This window comes from Erinaceus europaeus, chromosome 14 (assembly GCF_950295315.1).
Source record: "Erinaceus europaeus chromosome 14, mEriEur2.1, whole genome shotgun sequence".
In the NCBI taxonomy this organism is placed as follows: Eukaryota; Metazoa; Chordata; class Mammalia; order Eulipotyphla; family Erinaceidae; genus Erinaceus; species Erinaceus europaeus.
Genome location: NC_080175.1, coordinates 67,932,532 through 67,952,002, shown reverse-complemented (window position 1 = coordinate 67,952,002; position 19,471 = coordinate 67,932,532). Strand labels below are relative to the sequence as shown.

General features: G+C 43.2%; 1 protein-coding gene across 1 annotated transcript in view; it reads left to right on the top strand.

The window, feature by feature from the left end:
• NCEH1 (neutral cholesterol ester hydrolase 1) overlaps positions 1-19,471 on the top strand; it is a 63,048-nt gene that overhangs the window by 26,513 nt on the left and 17,064 nt on the right. The window contains exons 2-3 of the mRNA XM_007517952.3: positions 10,615-10,843; positions 13,814-13,883. Coding sequence (XP_007518014.1) covers positions 10,615-10,843; positions 13,814-13,883 — 299 coding nt within the window. The remainder of the gene's footprint in view (positions 1-10,614; positions 10,844-13,813; positions 13,884-19,471) is intronic.

The window sequence follows — 19,471 nt, the reverse complement described above, 5'->3', positions numbered from 1 at the left end:
GAGCTGGAATGTAGAGTGGAACATGATTGGAATGCCCAATTTAGATTTTTTTTTTCCTTCTTATAAAAAGCTGGACGTCAATAAAAGGTTTCAAAGCAGCCAGGCCATGCCACCAACCTGTTAGGCAGGAACAGAGTTCAGAAGAGCTGCACACAAGAGGCTGTCAAAAGGGAGTTAGGCTGTAGCACACGGGGTTAAGTGCACGTGGCGCTAAGCACAAGGACAGGGATAAGAATCACGATTTGAGTCCCCGGCTCCCCACCTGCAGGGGAGTCACTTCACAAGCGGTGAAGCGGATCTGCAGGTGTCTATCTTTTTCTTCCCATCTCTGTCTTCCCTTCCTCTCTCCATTTCTCTCTGTTGTATCCAACAACGATGACATCAAGAACAACAATAACTACAACAATAAAACTACAAGGGCAATAAAAAGGAAAATAAATATTAAAAAGAAATTTTAAAAAGAGGCTGGCAAGAGAAGAAGGTGTTGTCTGGAGTTCTGCTTAGCATACCAGTGACAGGGAGTGCTGGGTGGAGACAGGACTTAGCTCAGAAATACTGGTGGGCGGAAGTAACAGGAGCCCCCAGTAGATGCACCTTGGCCGATGGGAGGAAAGTGCAGAAAAGGTTTTCTGTCACCAGACACTACCCTGTGTGAGAATTTCAAGGAGTGTGTCACTAAGTTGAAGGGAGAGTGGCCCTTTTTGCTCATTTTGAAGAGTTTATGGGCTAGATCATGAAGAGGAATAGAAATGGGGCCCTGGGAATTGAGGAAGACAGACTAGGAGCTGGAGAGTGAGATGATAATGCCACCAGCATGTGAATAGAAGTCATAGCCATTCACTTGATAAGCTGACTTAAGCACTACCAGGCATTAGGCTATGGTCTTATAGTGCTTTGTTCAAGAGGTGTAAACTGGGAAAAGATCAAGAATTTTCTTCTTCTCCTTCTCCTTCCCCTTCCCCTTCTCCTCCTTCTCCTCCTCCTCCTCCTCCTCCTTCATCTTTTTTTGGCCTCCAAGGTTATTGCTGGGGCTCGGTACCAGCACTACGAATCCACCGCTCCTTGCAGCCATTTTTTCCATTTTAGTGGATAGGACAGAAAGAAATTGAGAGGGGAAGGAGAGATAGACAACTGCAGATGTGCTTCACCACTTGTGAAGTGACACCTCCCCCAGAGGTGGGGAGCCAAGGGCTCAAACTGGGATCTTTGCTCAGGCCATTGTGCCTAATACTATGTGCACTTAACCCTGTGAACCACCACCCAACCCCCAAGAATTTTTCTAGTGTGGTTTTCACTATACTTGAACAAGCTTCAGTGCTGTGGTGTCTTTTTCTCTTCTCTTCTCTTCTCTTCTCTTCTCTTCTCTTCTCTTCTCTTCTCTTCTCTTCTCTTCTCTTCTCTTCTCTCTCTCTACCAGAGCATTGCCAGCTCTGGCTTATGGTGGTGCAGGGGAATTGAACCTGGGACTTTGGAGCCTCAGGCATGAGAGTCTCTTTGCATAACCATTATGCTATCTATCTAACCCCCCACCCCAGTCTCTTTTTTCTACCTAAAAATGTTGGCCCACTCTGGTGAAACCCTGGTGATGAACAGTGAAATGAAATGAAATGAAATTTACGGTGGAACCTTGGAAGGGTCACTGAAATAGCTCACCTGGATAGTGTGCTGCTTTGCCATGTGCATGACCCGGGTTTGAGCCTGCTGCCCTCTGCATTGAAGGAAGCTTCAGTGCTGTGGTTTCTTCCTCTCTCTACCTCCCTCCCTTCCTCTCTGCCTCTCTGCTTCCTCTGTCTAAATGAAATGAAATAGGGGTATATGGGGGGAGACTATAATTTATTTTATTTTACTTTATTATTTTTTTACCAGAGCACTGCTCAGCTGTCTTACGGTGGTGCTGAGGATTGAAGACAATCATTTATTATTGTGTGCACTTACCCAGGTACATCACCACCTGGCTCCTGTTTATTGTTTTTAAAGCTTTATTTATTTATTCATTCATTCATTATGAGAGAGAATGGAAAATCACGGAAAGAGAGAGAACCAGAACATTGCTCATCTCTGGTTCATGAGGTGATGCCAGGATTAAACCTGCAACCTCTCGGGTCTCAGGTACACAAACTGGTTCAGTGACATGCTGAGTGAGCTCCTTGGCCCAAGACCAGTGGGCATGAGAGTCAACCAATAAAAGGAAGCAATCAATAAAAAAAAGCCCCCGTCTCCTACCCCAGGAAAGAAAATGTGGAAGAAGTCATCACATGCATAGGAAGAGAAACAAGAGGCTAGGAGAAGTTCAGGGGCGAGAGTTTCAAGAAAAGACCAGTTGCTAGTCAGTGCCCACAGTTGGCTCCTCTGTGTTTGGCAGTGGGAGGATGAGGTTTTTGGGAAACCTCTTACTGGCTATCTTGTCAGAGTTGTAGGATTGGAAACTAGATTGTAATGTGTTGCCTTCCAAAAGGACAGACTTTAGAAAGTCAGTCTTCCAGGATGGCAAAATAGCTCATTTGGATAGTGCACTGTGTTGCTGTGTGTGAGACCCCAGACTGAGCCTGGCCCCACCACGTTAAGGTGAACCCAACACACGCACCATCCTTCAGTTTCTTTTTTATTTTATTTTATTTTATTTATTGGAGGATTAATATTTTACATTCAACAATAAATGCAATAAATACAATACATGCATAACATTTCTCAGTTTTCCACATAACAATACAACCCCCACTAGGTCCTCTGTCATCCTTCTTGGACCCGTACTCTCCCCTCCACCCACCCCAGAATCTTTTACTTTGGTGTGATACACCAACTCCAGTTCAGGTTCTACTTGTGTTTCTTCTTCTTTTTTTTTTTCCCTCCACTTTTTTTTTTTAATTGGGGGATTAATGTTTTACATTCAACAGTAAATATAATAGTTTGTACATGCATAACACATGCCAGTTTTCCATATAACAATACAACCCCCACTAGGTCCTCTGTCATCCTTCATGGACCTGTATTCTCCCCACCCACCCACCCCAGAGTCTTTTACTTTGGTGCGATACGCCAATTCCATTTCAGGTTCTACTTGTGTTTTCTTTTCTGATCTTCTTTTTCAACTTCTGCTTAAGAGTGAGATCATCCTATATTCATCCTTCTGTTACTGACTTATTTCACCTAACTTGACTTTTTCAAGGTCCATCCAAGATTGGCTGAAAACGGTGAAGTCACCATTTTTTATAGCTGAGTAATATTCCATTGTGTATATATACCACAACTTGCTCAGCCACTCATCTGTTGTTGGACACCTGGGTTGCTCCCTGGTTTTGGCTATTACAAATTGTGCTGCCAAGAACATATGTGTACACAGATCTTTTTGGATGGGTGTGTTGGGTTCCTTAGGATATATCCCCAGGAGAGGAATTGCAGGATCATAGGGTAGGTCCATTTCTAATCATCCTTCAGTTTCTAAAATGAGCCGCTAAGCAGTATTTCATGTTTGCCAACAGTGCTTTCCCCTCTGCAAGTTCTTTGTGATGTTTATCTTTGTGCACTACTGTCAGGGCTAAAGTAAATCACTTGGAGTTTTGATAGTATTTTAGATTCACTAGAAGATGTACTAAGATCTCACAAGTTACTTTAAGCATAAACTTCAGTGCAGCGTAAAGCTACTGATGGCCCAGGGCAAGGCAAGTTGTAAATCTTAGCAAATTAAGAAAACATTTCTTAAATACTTTGGCTTGTCTTGATTAACTCACTGGGCATAAATACTGTCAAATTTGCTCTGTGTGATATGAGCTGAAGTAACATACTGACTCATAGTTGGCTGTTATAATAATGAATGGTGTTGCAAGTTTTGAATATGTGCCAGGAGCTCTTCCAAGTCTACATATTAGATAGTGCTAGTCCTGTTCTATGGATGAGGAACTGGAAACAGAGTCATGAACACACATACCTGCACATGGTGGAAATGCAATTGAGAGGGGCATAGCTGGTGGAGCACATGCATTACCAGGATTGTATTGGGTTGTTGAAAAAGTCACAACTCATTTTTGCATTGAAAAGCATACCATTATAACTTTTTCTTTTCTTTTAAAATATTTCTTTTTTAATATTTATTTATTTATTCCCTTTTGTTGTCCTTATTGTTGTAGTTATTGTTGTTGTTATTGATGTCATTGTTGTTGGATAGGACAGAGAGAAATGGAGAGAGGAAGGGAAGACAGAGAGGGGGAGAAAGAATGATACCTGCACACCCGCTTCAGTTGCTTGTGAAGCAACTCCCCTGCAGATGGGGAGCCAGGGGCTTGAACCGGGATCCTTATGTCTGTCCTTGCGCTTTGCACCATGTGAGCTTAACCTGCTGGGCTACTGCCTGACTCCCTCTTCTTTTCTTCTCCTTACTTATTATTATTATTTTTTTTACCAGAGCACTGCTCAGCTCTGGCTTATGGTGGTGCAGGGGATTGAACCTGGAACTTTGGAGTCAGCCATCATGAGAGTTCTCTTTGCATATCCATTATGCTAACTACCCCTGCCCCCATTTATGACTTTTCCAATAGCACAATGATTGCTTGGAAACCAGGCCAATTTTGTGTAACTGATAGAGGAATACTGATAAGGTAATACAATTCCTCATATCACTTAGCCAGGATTGCCACATTTACCACTTGATCTCAGGAACCTTAAATGGAGGGATCTTCTACAGGTTGAAATGGAGACATGGGAAAATCTTGATATAAAAAAACAAACAAGCGAAACAAAACAACCAGTCTCTTGAAGGAGCAGAAGCTGAAATGCAGAGCTGAACTAGCTTGTGCATGATAAAAACAGCAAGGTGGATATGGAAATAATTGGTTATGCCTTCCCTTAAAACTTCTCTTCGAGGTGATTGGGCTGTGGCACATTGGGTTAAGTGCACATAATACAAAGTGTAAGGATCCCAGTTCAAACCCTCAGCTCCCCACCTGCAGGGGAGGTCCTTCACAAGCGACAAAACAGGTCTTCAGGTGTCTATCTTTCTCTCCCCCTCTCTATCTTCCCCTGCCCTCTCAGTTTCTTTCTACCCCATCCAACAACAACAATAATAGCAACAACAGTGGAAAAAAGATGGCCTCCAGGAGTAATGGGTTTATGGTTACCAGTGCAGCTTCCCTAATTATATTAATGACTTTGAGCTTTCTTGAATTGACACACAGTTAGCTTTAAAAAATATTTTTTCAGTTTACTTCCTGTCTTGTGATTTACTCTTAGTTTTTCTCTTGCCACTTTTCTTCAAAGTTAGTCTCAAAGAAAGTTTAGAAAATAGAGACAGCTTAAAGAGTGATGGCAAATGGGGGGAAAGGAGGGACTGAGATAAGGCCTAACTGTATACTTCTATCTCTACCTAAGTCTTGCTCCTTTTACCTACCTTTGCGTTCTTGCAATAAGTATGTAGAAGAATCTTTACATGCAGTAGGTATACTTAATACATACATAATGAACTACAGTTATAGGCCCACAAACATTGAGAACATTTAGGCTTGGCATTCTCTCTCTCTTTCCTCAATCTCTTCTTCCTCTCCCTCTTTCTCCTCCTCCTCTTCTTCTTTCCCTTCTTTGTACAGAAGTTCTACAATAGAGAATCTCAGGTGATCTAGATCATGATATTCAAGAGAAGTCATGCCATTCTGGTACCAATTAAAATAATTACATTTGCATTTGAAACTACTCTTAAAATATGACAATAAGTGGTCATGTAGATTCCATACTTTTTAAAAAGTTTTTCTTTATTTATTTTCCATTTTTGTTGCCTTGTTGTTTAACATTGTTGTGGTTATTGATGTTGTTGTTGTTGGATAGGACAGAGAGAAATGGAGAGAGGAGGGGAAGACAGAGAGGGGGAGAGAAAGACACCTGCAGACCTGCTTCACTGCCTGTGAAGCGACTCCCCTGCAGGGTAGGAAGCTGGGGGCTTGAACCGGGATCCTTATGCCGGTCCTTGTGCTTTGCGCCACCTGCGCTTAACCCACTGCACCACCGCCAGACTCCCTCCATACTTTTTTTTTTCCTAGAACAGATAGGAATTGAGTAAAATATGAAGAGGAGAATTAAAAAGTTGCTGAGAGGGCTGGATGGTGCTGCATCTGGTTGACTGCACATGTTACAGTGCACAAGAACCCAAGTTCAAGCCCCTGGTCCCCACTTACAGGGGGAAAGTTTCACAAATGGTGAAGCAGGGCTGCAGGTGTCCCTCTGTCTCTCTCCCCTTCTACCTCCCCCTTCTTCTCAATTTCTGGCTGTCTCTATCCAATAAAGAAATAAAGACAATTAAAAAATTAATGACTGGCACAGGAAAAGTTGAAGCTTTTCCCACTAGCCTAGAATAAAAACTTCTGAATTTGAGAGAGAAGCAGGTGGTGAATTGTGGAAGTGCTCTAAGTGCTGGATGTGGTTGTCTCACGATGGAATCTGAACACACCCTAACTTATTCATGTGTCTGGAGGATCAGTGTCCTGTGTCATTTCCCCAGCCTCCCTCTTCCCTTCTGACATGAGCAAGTGACTGGCTTTTCTAGAAGTACTCACTTGACGTGTTTTATTTTGTTAACTTGTATTAATAATTTTGGAACTTGGTCATCCCAGATGTACAATACATCACAAAACAACAACAAAGAGCCTTGGTTTTTCTAGAAACACTGCTTTGTCAAAATGAGAAGGACTAGGTCATCTCACTTAGAGGTGGAACCTAAGAAACAAGGACAGAAAGGGAAATCACAAAGTGAAACTTGGACTAGGTTTGGCGCACTGCACCACAGCAAAGGACTCTGGGGAAGGAGGTGAAAGGGGGCTTTGGGGTGCTGGTGCATGGTGATGGGAAAGGACCTAAGTTGGGGGTGAGAGTGTTTTGCAGACACCTGTCATAGGGAGATGAGAAATTGTACTCACGTGTCAACAACTGTACTGTAAACCATTACCCCCCCCCCCATAAAATGATCAAAAAGAATGAAAGAAATGAAAAGAAATACTGGCGTGTGTATCCCTGGGCTCAACCTTCATGCAAGATCCTAGCGTCAGCCAGCACATACTAGGTTCAGTATGTGCCAGGCACTGTTCTAGGTGTTTTTTACTTTTGTTTAAAATATATATTTACAACAATCATTTGAAGCAGTTAGTGTCACCATTACTGTTCTATACATTTGGCTTAGTAACTTGTATAGGGTCCCACCATTGATAAATGGGGAGACTGGGCTTAAAAAGGGGATAGTCACTTTTGCAATGCCAGGGATTGAACCCAAGACCTCATGCTGTCTAGTCCAAAACTCTAACCCCTTGTCGCTCGCTACCAGACTGCAGGAGAGACTGCTTTTGGAGCCCAGGAGCGCTGGCTCTGGATGAAGTCTGTGCACCTGACTTTGGCCCTCCGTGTTCTTCTTTCACTGAGCCTTTTACTGCTACTTCTCCTCAGTCCCCACTTCCCTTAATTGCCCCAACTTCCTATTGATATTTGATGTATATCTCTTGCCCAACACTTGTAAGTCTTGGTCTCTGACCTTTTGTCTTCCTACTCCTGCTTAATCCTCCATTAAGAGCCAATGCAGCGTGGGGCAGACACCATAGTGGTTCTGTGAAAAGACTCTCCTGCCTGAGGCTCTGAGGTCCCAGGCTCAACCTCCAGCACCATCAGCCAGAGCTGAGCAGGGCTGTGGTAAAACCAAGCAAAAACAAATACCAATTCAGACTAGATGCCTTACTAAGGTTTCCTTCCCAGACAGAAGCAATCTTTCCTCCTTTGAGCTTGTACAAACCTCTGTGCACCTGTTAGTACACTTATATCACTTCATAAGTCTTGATTCTCCTCTACTTCCCTAAAATTGGGAAGACAGTCTTCTTCTCTCCCTTAAGCTTCCCTGCTTATAAAATGTATGTATCTTAGTCCATATACTGAATGAACTAACAAGAGAACAGTCTGTTCACAAGCATAACCACTAACACATATTAATTAACATAGAGTATGTTTTCTGGTTGATTTCTTTTCTACTTGCTCTGCCCTCTTAACTGCCAGCCAGCAGACATATGGAGTCAGTGGTCCACCTGTTTTGCTGTGTCTGGTTCCACTGAGGTGTAATGATTACTTTCTATCTAATGTTTCTATCTCGTTAGGTAGAATTCCCCTCCTCCATGCTGGAGTAGTTATGGAGGCTCATTTGAGTCTTTGACACTACCCTAGAGCACTTCAACTAGCTGAAACTGTGTCAGTTCCCAACTTCCAGGATTCTTGGTTTTGTTTTGTTTGAGAGAGTGAGGAAGAGAGAGATGAGAGATACAACAGCACTGAAGTTTCTTTGACTACTGTGGAGCTGGGCTCAAACCTGGGTTGTGCACATAACAAAGCAGCACACTCTCCAAGTGAGCTGTTTCTTTTATTATTATTATTATTCATTCCCCTTTTTTGTTACCCTTGTTTTTTATTGTTATAGTTATTGATGTTGTTGTTGTTGGGTAGGACAGAGAGAAATAGAGAGGAGGGGAAGACAGAGAGGGAGAGAGAAAGATAGATACCTGCAGTCCTGCTTCACCACTTGTGAATGACTCTGCAGGTGGGGAGCCGGGGGCTTGAACAGGGATCCTTACGCCGGTCCTTGTGCTTTGCGCCACCTGCGTTTAACCCGCTGCGCTACTGCCTGACTCCCCCAAGTAAGCTATTTCACTGGTCCTCTAGATACATAAGGTAACTTAATCTGAGAACATCTTTTGGGTAAATCTGACTCTCATTCCACAAATTCAAAGATATGTATGAGCAATACAACTTGATATATATTTTGGTCTGTCATTTCTTGGGTTGAATTCTGCCCCATTGAATTTAGGGCACCATGCATCCACCCATCACTATTTGCTCTTAGATTTTGGTGGGCTGGGTACAGTGCTGGATGTAGCAGATGGGGAGGCTATCTATGTGCTCACCCTCAGCCCACACCATGGCTCCCCTGGCCTTTGCTCCCTGCAAGTCCCCCTGAGGCATCATTAACCCCTGGCACTAAGAATACACACACCAGGTCCATTATTGCTTACCTTTGTTCCTGTGGGACTTTTGAGAACAAATAATGGGCCATGATTAGCAGAGATCCAACTGCAAGCCACTCAGGAAGCCTTTGTCATACTTATGCCTTTATTGGCATGTGCACTTACTCTGCTTACAACTGCAGCCAAGGGGCCTCTCAGAGACCCTTTGAGAGGGACACTGCTTCTTTTTTAAAAAATTTATTTATAATGGAAAATATTGACAAGACCATAAGATAAGAGGGTTACATTTCCACACAATTCCCACTACCAGAACTCCGTATCCTATCCCCTCCCTTGATAGCTTTCCTATCCTTCCTTCCTCCTTCCTTCCTTCCTTCCTCCTTCCTTCCTTCCTTCCTTCCTTCCTTCCTTCCTTCCTTCCTTCCTTCCTTCCTTTCTTTCTTTCTCGTTTTCTTTCTCTTTCTCTTTCTCTCTTTATTCCCTTTTGTTACCCTTGTTGTTTTATTGTTGTTGTCGTTGTTGAATAGGGCAGAGAGAAATGGAGAGAGGAGGGGAAGACAGAGGGGGAGAGAAAGATAGACACCTGCAGACCTGCTTCACCATTTGTGAATTGACTACCCTGCAGGTGGGGAGCCGGGGGCTCGAACCAGAATCCTTATGCTGGTCCTTGCACTTTGTGCCACCTGTGCTTAACCCGTTGCACTACCGCCTGACTCCCCTACTTTCCTATTCTTTATCCCTCTGGGAGTTTGGACCCAGGATCATTATGGGGTGCAGAAGGTGGAAGGTCTGGCTTCTGTAATTGCTTCTCCATTGAACATGGGCATTGGTAGGTCGATCCATACTCCCAGCCTGGAGAGGGACATTTCTACAGCAAAACTCAACTGGTGACTGCCTTTTCCCCACTGGCCTTGAACCTGAGGCCTTTTCATGGTAATGTATGTACTCTGCCTGGTAAGCATAGTACATACACTTTAATATGTAAACTTATACCTACTCTCACAAACACTGATGGCCAACTTAAAAACTTGCCTCTTTTTGATTTGCATTTAAACAAAATATTCTTCTTCAAGTCCTAGTGTATTGGTGGTGCTGATGCACTTGGCTGGGAGAAAAATGGAAATGACTGAATCCTGGACATGACAAATACTCAGCTTGAGTCACAGAACTTCCTTTTATCCAGCTCAATGGGTACTTTCATTTCACAGCTAAGCTTTTGTCTTACTTCCTTGAAATCCCTGTCCCTTCCCTCTCAGGTCTGACCTGAAGCACAAAGGGGGAGATGACATCTGTGAAAACACTTTATAATCCCTAAAGGGAAGTGACAATACAATTGGTTATTGTTGTCAAAGTGTCAAGCAAATCCTCCAGGGAGGGGACAAGGGTCAAAATTCCAGTACTGAGTTGGGGCTGGGGATGCAGCATAATGGTTCTGCAACAGACTCTCCTACTAGAGGATCTAAGGTCCCAGGTTCAATCCCCAGCACCACCATCAGCCAGAGCTGAGCAGGGCTCTGGATAAATGCAACAAAACAAAATGAACTAGCAAAAAACTATGAGTGTGACTGAGGAGGCCTGAGTTGACTGTGCACTCTCTCTCTCTCTTTCTCTCTCTCTCTCTCTCTTTCCCACCCACCTCCAGAGTAACCTAATTCACTTCCTGGGACTAGGCCATCATATGCTGGTGCTGAATTTTATCATCGTTTCTTTCGGCCATAAGAGGGCTTGGTCGACGGCTCAGGTGAAAGTCACGGACACTGACTTTGACGGTGTGGAGGTCCGGGTGTTTGAAGGTTCTACTGGGCCAGAAGAGCCACTGAAACGGGGCATCATTTATATCCACGGAGGAGGCTGGGCTTTAGCAAGTGCAAGTATGTCCTGGAAACCTTCTCGGTGTCTCAGTGCTTGGGAGGTGTAAGGAGAGGCTGAGGAGTTTGATCACCTCTGGGGGGAATGGGAGGAGAGGAGCCTTCACAGTGTGTCCTTTTCACCACCTTGAGGGGGAAGGGGGCTGGCTACCATGACTCCTCATTCAGTGACCCACCCTTGGTGTTTCTGTTTGTTCACTAATTCAAGCAAGTGGTCTTGGAAATATTACTTGGGCTCAAAGTCACAGATTCAGTTATTGTCAAGTGCTGACTGTAGCTTTCTACACCAAATCAAAGTGACATTTCATGGGGTCAGGCTGTGACCTCCTTAGCTCACCTTCACTGAGCTGCTTTGTCATGCCCAGGGCCTAGGTTCCAGCCTGGCCCCACTGCACTGGGGGAAGCTCCTGTGCAGTGGGGGGCTTCCCTCTCTCCCCTCATCTCTGTCTATATGAAAATGTCAGCCCAGAGCAGTAGAGCTGGTAGAACACACTTTGCCATGTACAAGGACCCGGGTTCGAGCCTTCTACTACTACATGGTGGAATCTGTACAGGGGAGCACCACAAGCAGGGGAGCAGTATGTGTTTCCTCTCCCTTCTTTATTTCTCCTTCCTCCCTGTCTCTCACCCTCTGTCTAAAAAAGAAAAAAGGAAAAGCAAAGTGTCACCGAAAGTGGTAGAATCATGTAGGTACGGAACAGCAATGATAAAACGATAATGCTGGTGGCAAAAAAAAAAAAAATCTAGTATATATTTTTAAAAATATCTGGGGGCTGGGGAGATAGCATAATGCTTACGCAAAAGCCTGTCAGGCCTGAGGCTCTGAGGTCCTAGGTTCGGTTCCCAGCACCACCACATAACTCTTTCTCTCTCAGTATCTTTCCCTCTGTGTCTATTCTTTCACTAAAATAAACTATATATTTTAAGGGGGGGCTGGGCAGTGGTGCACTGGGTTAAGTGCACATAGTACAAAGTGCAAGGACTCACAGAAGGATCCTGGTTCAAGCCCCCAGTTCCCCACCTGCTGCGGTGTGTGTGTGTGTCTGTGTGTGTCTGTGTGTCTGTGTGTCACTTTACAAGCAGTGAAGCAGGTCTGCAGGTGTCTTTCTCTCTTTCTCTCTATCTTCCCTTCCCCTCTCAATTTTTCTTTGTTCTATCCAAAAAATGAAAGAAGAAGAAGAAGAAAAAAAAAAAGGCTGCCAGGAGCAATGGATTCATAGTGCAGGCATTGAGCCCCAGCAATAACCCTGGAGGCAAATAAATAAATAAATATTTTTTAAAAGACTTTGTAAAAGTGAAAATGTTTCTTACTGAGATAAGGTTGTGGGGGGAGAGAAAGAGAACCAGAGCATGGCTGTGGTCCTGCCAGGGGTCAAACCTGAGACCCCCATGTTTGAGAGTCTGATGCTTTATCCACTGCTCCACATCCCAGACTGCTAGTGCCTCTCTCTTTTCTTCCCTTTTGTTTTTTTAAATGTTAATTTAATTTATTATTGGATAGAAACAGAGAGAAATTAAGAAGGGAGAAGGAGATACAGAGAGAGACAGAGAGACACCTGTAGCTCTACTCTACCACTCGTGAAGCTTCCCCCCGCAGGTGGGGACCAGGTCCTTGCGCACTGGAGCGTGTGCTCACCACTGCCTTGCCCCTTTTATTCCCTCCTCTCTTCTCTCCTTTCTACTATGTAGGAAACAGAGCGGGATTTCTGAAGGTCAGAGGAGTGACTCAGCATGTGAGAACACGGAGCTTGCACACCTATGGGTCCAGATTGGATCCCTGGTACCACCTGTGCTAAAGCTCAGTGGTGCTCTGACTAGAGTACCACTCATTCTCATGAAAATAAAATTCAAAGCGTGCAATATTAACTTACCAACAGTTTGTCCACTTGTGAAACCAAAGATGAAACTATGATGGGGACTGGGTAGTGGCATTCCCAGAAGAACTCACCCGTTACCAGGTGTGATTCCCCCAGCCTCCTGCTACAGGGAGGAAGAAGATTTACAAGTAGTGAAGCAGGTCTGCAGGTGTCTCCTTCACCTCTCTCCCCTTCCTCCTTACTTTCTCTGTCTCTATAAAAAAAAAGGGGAGGAAAGAATGGACAATATTATATTTGCATGAACTGTGGTGGTTATGGAGTTGAGGGGCACAGAACTTTTGATGGTGAGTATAGTGATTCATACATACCCCGTGTAGGTATGAAACTGTACCCCTGAAATTATCTGTTTGTAATCCACTGTTACATCATTAATAGTGGAAACCATAAGAAGAGTATGGATAGGTAGGGGTCATGTGGTGGCGCATTACAATGTGTGCACAAGGGTCCAGTTTCAAGCCTCTGGTCCCCACCTGCAGGGGGAAGCTTCATAAATGATGAAGCAGGGCTCCAGGTCTCTATCTCTGTCTCTCTCCCTCTCAATCTCCACCTCCTCTCTCAGTTCTGTCTCTATCCAATAAGAAGAAGAATGGATAGGGCTGGAGTGACAGCTTCATGTAAAAGATGCTCCTGCCTGAGTCTCTGAAGCTCTGAAGCTCCAACTTCAGTCCCCAGCACCATGCTCAGCCAGAGCTGAGCAGGGCTCTAGTCTCTCTGTGTCTTTCTCTCTGTATATTTCGTTCATTAAAATAATAAAATATTTTTGAGTTAAAAAAAAGAACGAGGGGCTGGTTGGTGGTGCACCTGGTTGAGCGCACACATTACAATGCGCAAGGACCTGGGTTCAAGCCCCCAGTCCCCACCCGCATGGGGAAAGCTTCACAAGTGGTGAAGCAGGGCTGCAGGTGTCTCTCTATCTCTCACTCTATCTCCCCATTCCCTCTCGATTTCTGGCTGTCTTTATCCAATAAATAAAGATAATAATTTTAAAAAATTAAAAAAAAAAACAGATAGTACTACATGACCTGTTTTGTGCGCTGTGCCACCTCCCGGACCACTACGACCTGTTTTATAATGATTGCTCTTTTATCTCTTTTAGAAATCAAGTATTATGATGAGCTGTGCATAGTGATGGCTGAGGAGCTGAATGCCGTCATTATCTCCATTGAGTAAGTAATTGACACTAGCCATAGAGAAAGAAAAGAAGGATCCTAGATAACATCTGGGCACTTGATTCTACACACAGTAAATAGGGTAAATAGAGAGTGAGAGAGAAGGAGAGACACCTGCAGCACTGCTCCACTTTTTGTGAAGCTTCCTCCCTGCAGGAAAGAATCAGGGGCTTGAACCTGGGTCCATGCACATGGTACTCTCTGCTCTTTGGGGTGTGCCACCTGCCAACTCCTATCATTAAAAATATTTACATTGTTTTACTGAGAGAGAAATACAGAAAGAAAGACACAGAGAGAGACCAGAACCCTGCTCACCTCTGGCTGATGGTAGTGCTGGGGGTTGAACCTGGGACCTCAGAGCCTCAGGCAGGAGAGTCTTCTGCAGAACCATTCTATTATTGCCCCAGCCCTCCTGTCATTTTTATTTATTTATTTGCTTCCAGGGTTATTGCTGGGGCTTGGTGCCTGTACTATGAATCAACTGCTCCTGAAAGCCATTTTTCCCCATTTTGTTGCCCTTGTTGTCACCCTTGTTATTGTTGCCATTGATGTTGTTCCTCTGGTCATTTTTATTAACAGTATTAATAGCAATGGTTTGAGTTGTTTCTCCCAGTACCATACTAGTTCTATTCCTGAGAAATAATGACTAGGAGATATTTATAGCAATCAGGGTGATAAGATTAGGTAAAACATCATAGGGCCTATGATGTGTAGGCAGTGCTAGTTCTTTTGTCTGCAGTGTCTGTCCTTTAGATCTCTGTTTTAATATCATCCTTTCAAAGGCCAAGGAGATATCTCAGTGCTAGGGCACAGGACTTAAAAGCCTGAAATCCCAGGGTTTACACTTGCTGCTATATATGCCAAGGTTGAGTGGTGCTGTGGTTGTCTTTGTCTCTTCTCTTTCTCATAAAAATAAATCACAGATACATATCTGATTTACATATATATATATATATATATCACACTTATTACATATATGTCATCTTTCCAGTAAGACCTTCCTTGACACTTCTGTTTAAAATTGCAATTTGGGGCCTGGGGATAGCTCATCCAGAAGAGTGCACACTTCACCATGAATGAAACCATCCAGTGGTTGTCTCTCACCTCTTATTTCACTCTGCATAATCACCTCAAGTTTCATTCATTTTTCTCCCCAATGATACAACATCATCTTTTCAAATTGTAGAGTTGTATAACACTAAGTATATATTCTATAACTTCTTTATCCAGCCATCTGTCATTGGGCATTTAGGTTGGTTGCTTCCATTATTTCTTCCTATATATTTGCTACTGTCAGTGAACGTAGAGGTACATAAATCTTTTCAAATTTCCACTTCATTGTTTTTCTCCAAAACTGTCCCGAACACCTGATAGGCCATAGGTTGAACTTTTTGTGATTTCTTGTACTGAAAATAAATAAAGGAAGTTCTACAAAAGCAAAGGTTTGGGGATTTTTTTTTTTTGCCAGTTTTCACATTGCTAATCATCAGTGCCTAGAAACATTCCTGGGTCTCTGATCAATACCCGTCAAGTGAGTGCAGGAAGGCTTGCCCTCATCCCCCTCTGAAATAGTCAAGATCAATATTTGGGGGTGTTCCTCTGCGAAGAGGAAGCGGAGGTCCAGGAAATTTAGTAGCCTGTGCTTTGTGGCTCTGAACAAAAGCTGCACTGCTGTTCCTGAGGAATGGGACTGGGGCTGGCCAGCCCCTTCCCATGATCTTGAGACTCTCCCCTCTGCCCAGTGTCCTCCCACTCCTGGCTCCACGCCTCTCCTCTCCAGGACTGGTCTCTGGAGCTATTGGGCAGATCTTGGCCTGTGGGTAGGGGCTGCAGAGTTCCCTTGGGTGGTGCTCTAGCTTCTTCCCTGAAAGATGTGGCCCTTGAGAGCTTTGGACAGTCCACTCAAGGGGCCTCCATGTGGCTTTGTATTGCAAGAATCATCAAGGGATTGACTCCATCTGGCCTGAGCATTTGGCAAGAGGACAGCAAGGGCTGTTTCATCATCCGAGTCTCAGTATGGAACGAGGCTCCATAGCTTGGTGCTGGGAGATCTTGGCACCTGCCAGTTCTTGTTCTTCATCTTATCAGCCCGACTTTTGCTTATCTCCACTCTCCCTGCTGAATGACTGCTTGTGAAAGCTATCTCAAAGGGTTAAGTTTGAGGCTAGAAAGATAGCCTCAGAAGAGGAAAGGTGACCAGCACCCAGGGAGAAGCCTGCTTTGTTAGGTGCAATACAGGTATGAGCCTGGTCCCCAGTACACTGGTAGAAGCTCCCATGCTGTGGTGTCTCTCTCTCCCTCTCTGTCTCTATCTGAAGAAGTGAGCCTGGAACAGTGACCTAGCTATGACAAAAAAAAAAAAAATGTATTCACAATTCTTTTACTCTTGTGTGAACTTACTGTATGATTTTTTTTTAAATGGAAAGAAACACTTGCTTGTTAGGGGATATATATATATATATATATCCCTACCTGGAATCCTCTTCCTCAAACAGAGAGCTAGCACACTGTGGTTGTTGTTGCCAGTATGTCTCTGTAACCCTTACTGTCAAAGAATATTGCCAACCATGTTTTATTCTCAATGTCAGTCTATTAAACTCTTCTTGGGAGGCGTTGAAAAGGGGTGAAGAAAGAGAGCAAGAGGGTTAGGTGGTAGTCCACCTGGTAAAGCGCACAGTATACCATGTGTAAGGACCTGGATTCGAGCCCCTGGTCTCCACCTGTAGGGGGGAAGAAGCTTCATGAATTGTGAAGTATGTCTACAGGTGTCTTTCATTCTTTCTGCCTCTCTATATTCTCTTCCCTTCTCAATTTCTCTCTGTCCTATCTAATAAAATAGAAAGGAAGGGGTGTGGATAGCATAATGGTTATATAAAAATAGAAAGGAAAAAAAGAGAAATGGAAAAACTTACTACCAGGAGCAGTGGATTTGTCATATAAGCACTGAGCCGCTGGGTTAACTCTGGTGACAATAACAAAACAAAAAAAATGAGACCCAGCCAGCAATAAGACTTCCCCTCACACCTACTGAACCCAGGAGGACTACAGCTGCATTTCGAATATCACATTCCCTTTCACCTACCTGGCATGACACAAAAGAAACCCAGTCTCCTTGGCCAAGGCAGAAAATTCTTCATGTGGCTCCCATGTCAGCTTGTTTAAAGAGGAAATGTATGTTGCCCTGCCCTCAGGACACTGGCACTACTCAGGAATTCACCCTCTGTAGGTTTGGAACAGGCCCTGCCTGTGGCCCTGCCCTTGGGCTGCATACCTACTTTGTTTGTTTTTCTTTATTGGGAAATTAATGTTTTACATTCAACAGTAAATACAATAGTTTGTACGTGCATAACATTTCCCAGTTTTCCATATGACAATACAACCCCCACTAGGTCTTCTGTCATCCTTCTTGGATCTCCCCAGAAGATTCTCCCCACCTACTCACCCCAGAGTCTTTTACTTTGGTGCAATACACCAATTCCATTTCAGGTTCTACTTGTGTTTTCTTTTCTGATCTTGTTTTTCAACTTATGCTTAAGAGTGAGATCATCCATATTCATCCTTCTGTTTCTGACTTATTTCACTTAACCTGAATTTTTCAAGGTCCATCCAAGATCAGCTAAAAACAGTGAAGTCACCATTTTTTATAGCTGATTAGTATTCATATATATTCATATATATATACCACAACCTGCTCAGCCACTCATCTGTTGTTGGACACCTGGGTTGCTTCCAGGTTTTGGCTATTACAAATTGTGCTGCTAAGAACATATGTGTACACAGATCCTTTTAGATGGGTGTGTTGGTTTCCTTAGGATATATTCCCAGGACAGGAATTGCAGGATCATAGGGTAGGTCCATCATAGGGTAGCCTTCTGAGAGTTCTCTAGACTGTTCTCCACAGAGGTTGGACCAATTGACATTCTCACCAGCAGTGCAGGAGGGTTCCTTTGACCCCACAGCCACTCCAGCATTTGCTGCTGTTACCTTTTCTGATGTATGACATTCTCACAGGAGTGAACTGGTATCTCATTGTTGTCTTGATTTGCATTTCTCTGACAATCAGAGACTTGGAGCATTTTTTCATGTGTTTCTCGGCCTTTTGGATCTCTTCTGTGGTGATATTCTGTCCAAGTCTTCCCCCCATTTTTGGATGGGGTTATTTGTTGTCGTCTTGTTGTTGAGATTTGCAAGTTCTTTACATATTCAGGTTATTAGCCTATTGTCTGATGTATGGCATGTAAAGATCTTCTCCCATTCTATGAGGGGTCTCTTGGTTTGGGTAGTAGTTTCTTTTTTTTTTTTTAAATAATTTATTTCTTTATTGGGGAATTAATGCTTTACATTCAACAGTAAATACAATAGTTTGTACATGCATAACATTCCCCAGATTCCCATTTAACAGTACAACCCCCACTATGTCATTCATCATCTTTCATGGACCTGTATTCTCCTCACCCACACACCCACCCCAGAGTCTTTTACTTTGGTGCAATACGCCAACTCCAGTTCAGGTTCTAATTGTGTTTTCTTTTCTAATCTTGTTTTTCAACTTCGGCCTGAGAGTGAGATCATCCCATATTCATCCTTCTGTTTCTGACTTATTTCACTCAACATGATTTTTTCAAGGTTGGGTAGTAGTTTCTTTAGCTGTGCAGAAGCTTTCTAATGTTATGTAGTCCCATAAGTTTATGCTTGTCTTAGTCTTCTTTGTAATTGAATTAGTTTCATTGAGGATGTCTTTAAAATTTATGCAGAAAAGAGTTGTTCTGCCAATATTTTCCTCTAAGTATCTGATAGTTTGTGATCTAACATCCAAGTCCTTGATCCACTTGGAGTTTACTTTTGTATTTAGTGAAATATAGTGTTTCAGTTCATTCTTCTGCATACTTCAACCCATTTTTGCCAACACCATTTGTTGAAGAGACTCTGCTTTCCCCATTTAATAGTTTAGGCACCTTTGTCAAAGATTAGATGTCCATAGGTGAGGGGGCTTACTTCTGGGCTCTCAGTTCTATTCCACTGGTCAGTGTGTCTATTCATGTTCCAGTACCAAGCAGTTTTGATGACAATGGCCCTATAATACAATTTGAGATCTGGGAGTGTGATGACTCCAGTTCTGTTCTTTCTTCTCAAGATTGTTTTGACAATTCTAGGTTTTTTCTAGTTCTAGATAAACATTTGTAGCATTTGTTCTATTCTCCTAAAAAGAAGTGGTTGGGATCCTGACGGGGATAGCATTAATTAAATTTGTAGATGGCCTCGGGTAGTATATTCATTTTGATGGTGGTAATTCTGCCAACCCATGAACATGGAATATCTTTCCATTTCTTTGTGTCTTTTTCAGTTTCCTTGAGTAGTGACTCATAATTTTCAGTATACAAGTCTTTCACTTCTTTGGTTAGATTTACTCCTAGATATTTTATTGTTTTTGTTGCTAACGTAAAGAGAATTGATTTCTGGATTTCAACTTCTTCTAACTTAGTGTTTGCATAGAGGAATGCCACTGACTTTTGAATGTTAATTTTGTAGCCTGACACCTTACTGTATTGCCTGATGATATCCAAAAGCTTCTTGCTGGATTCCTT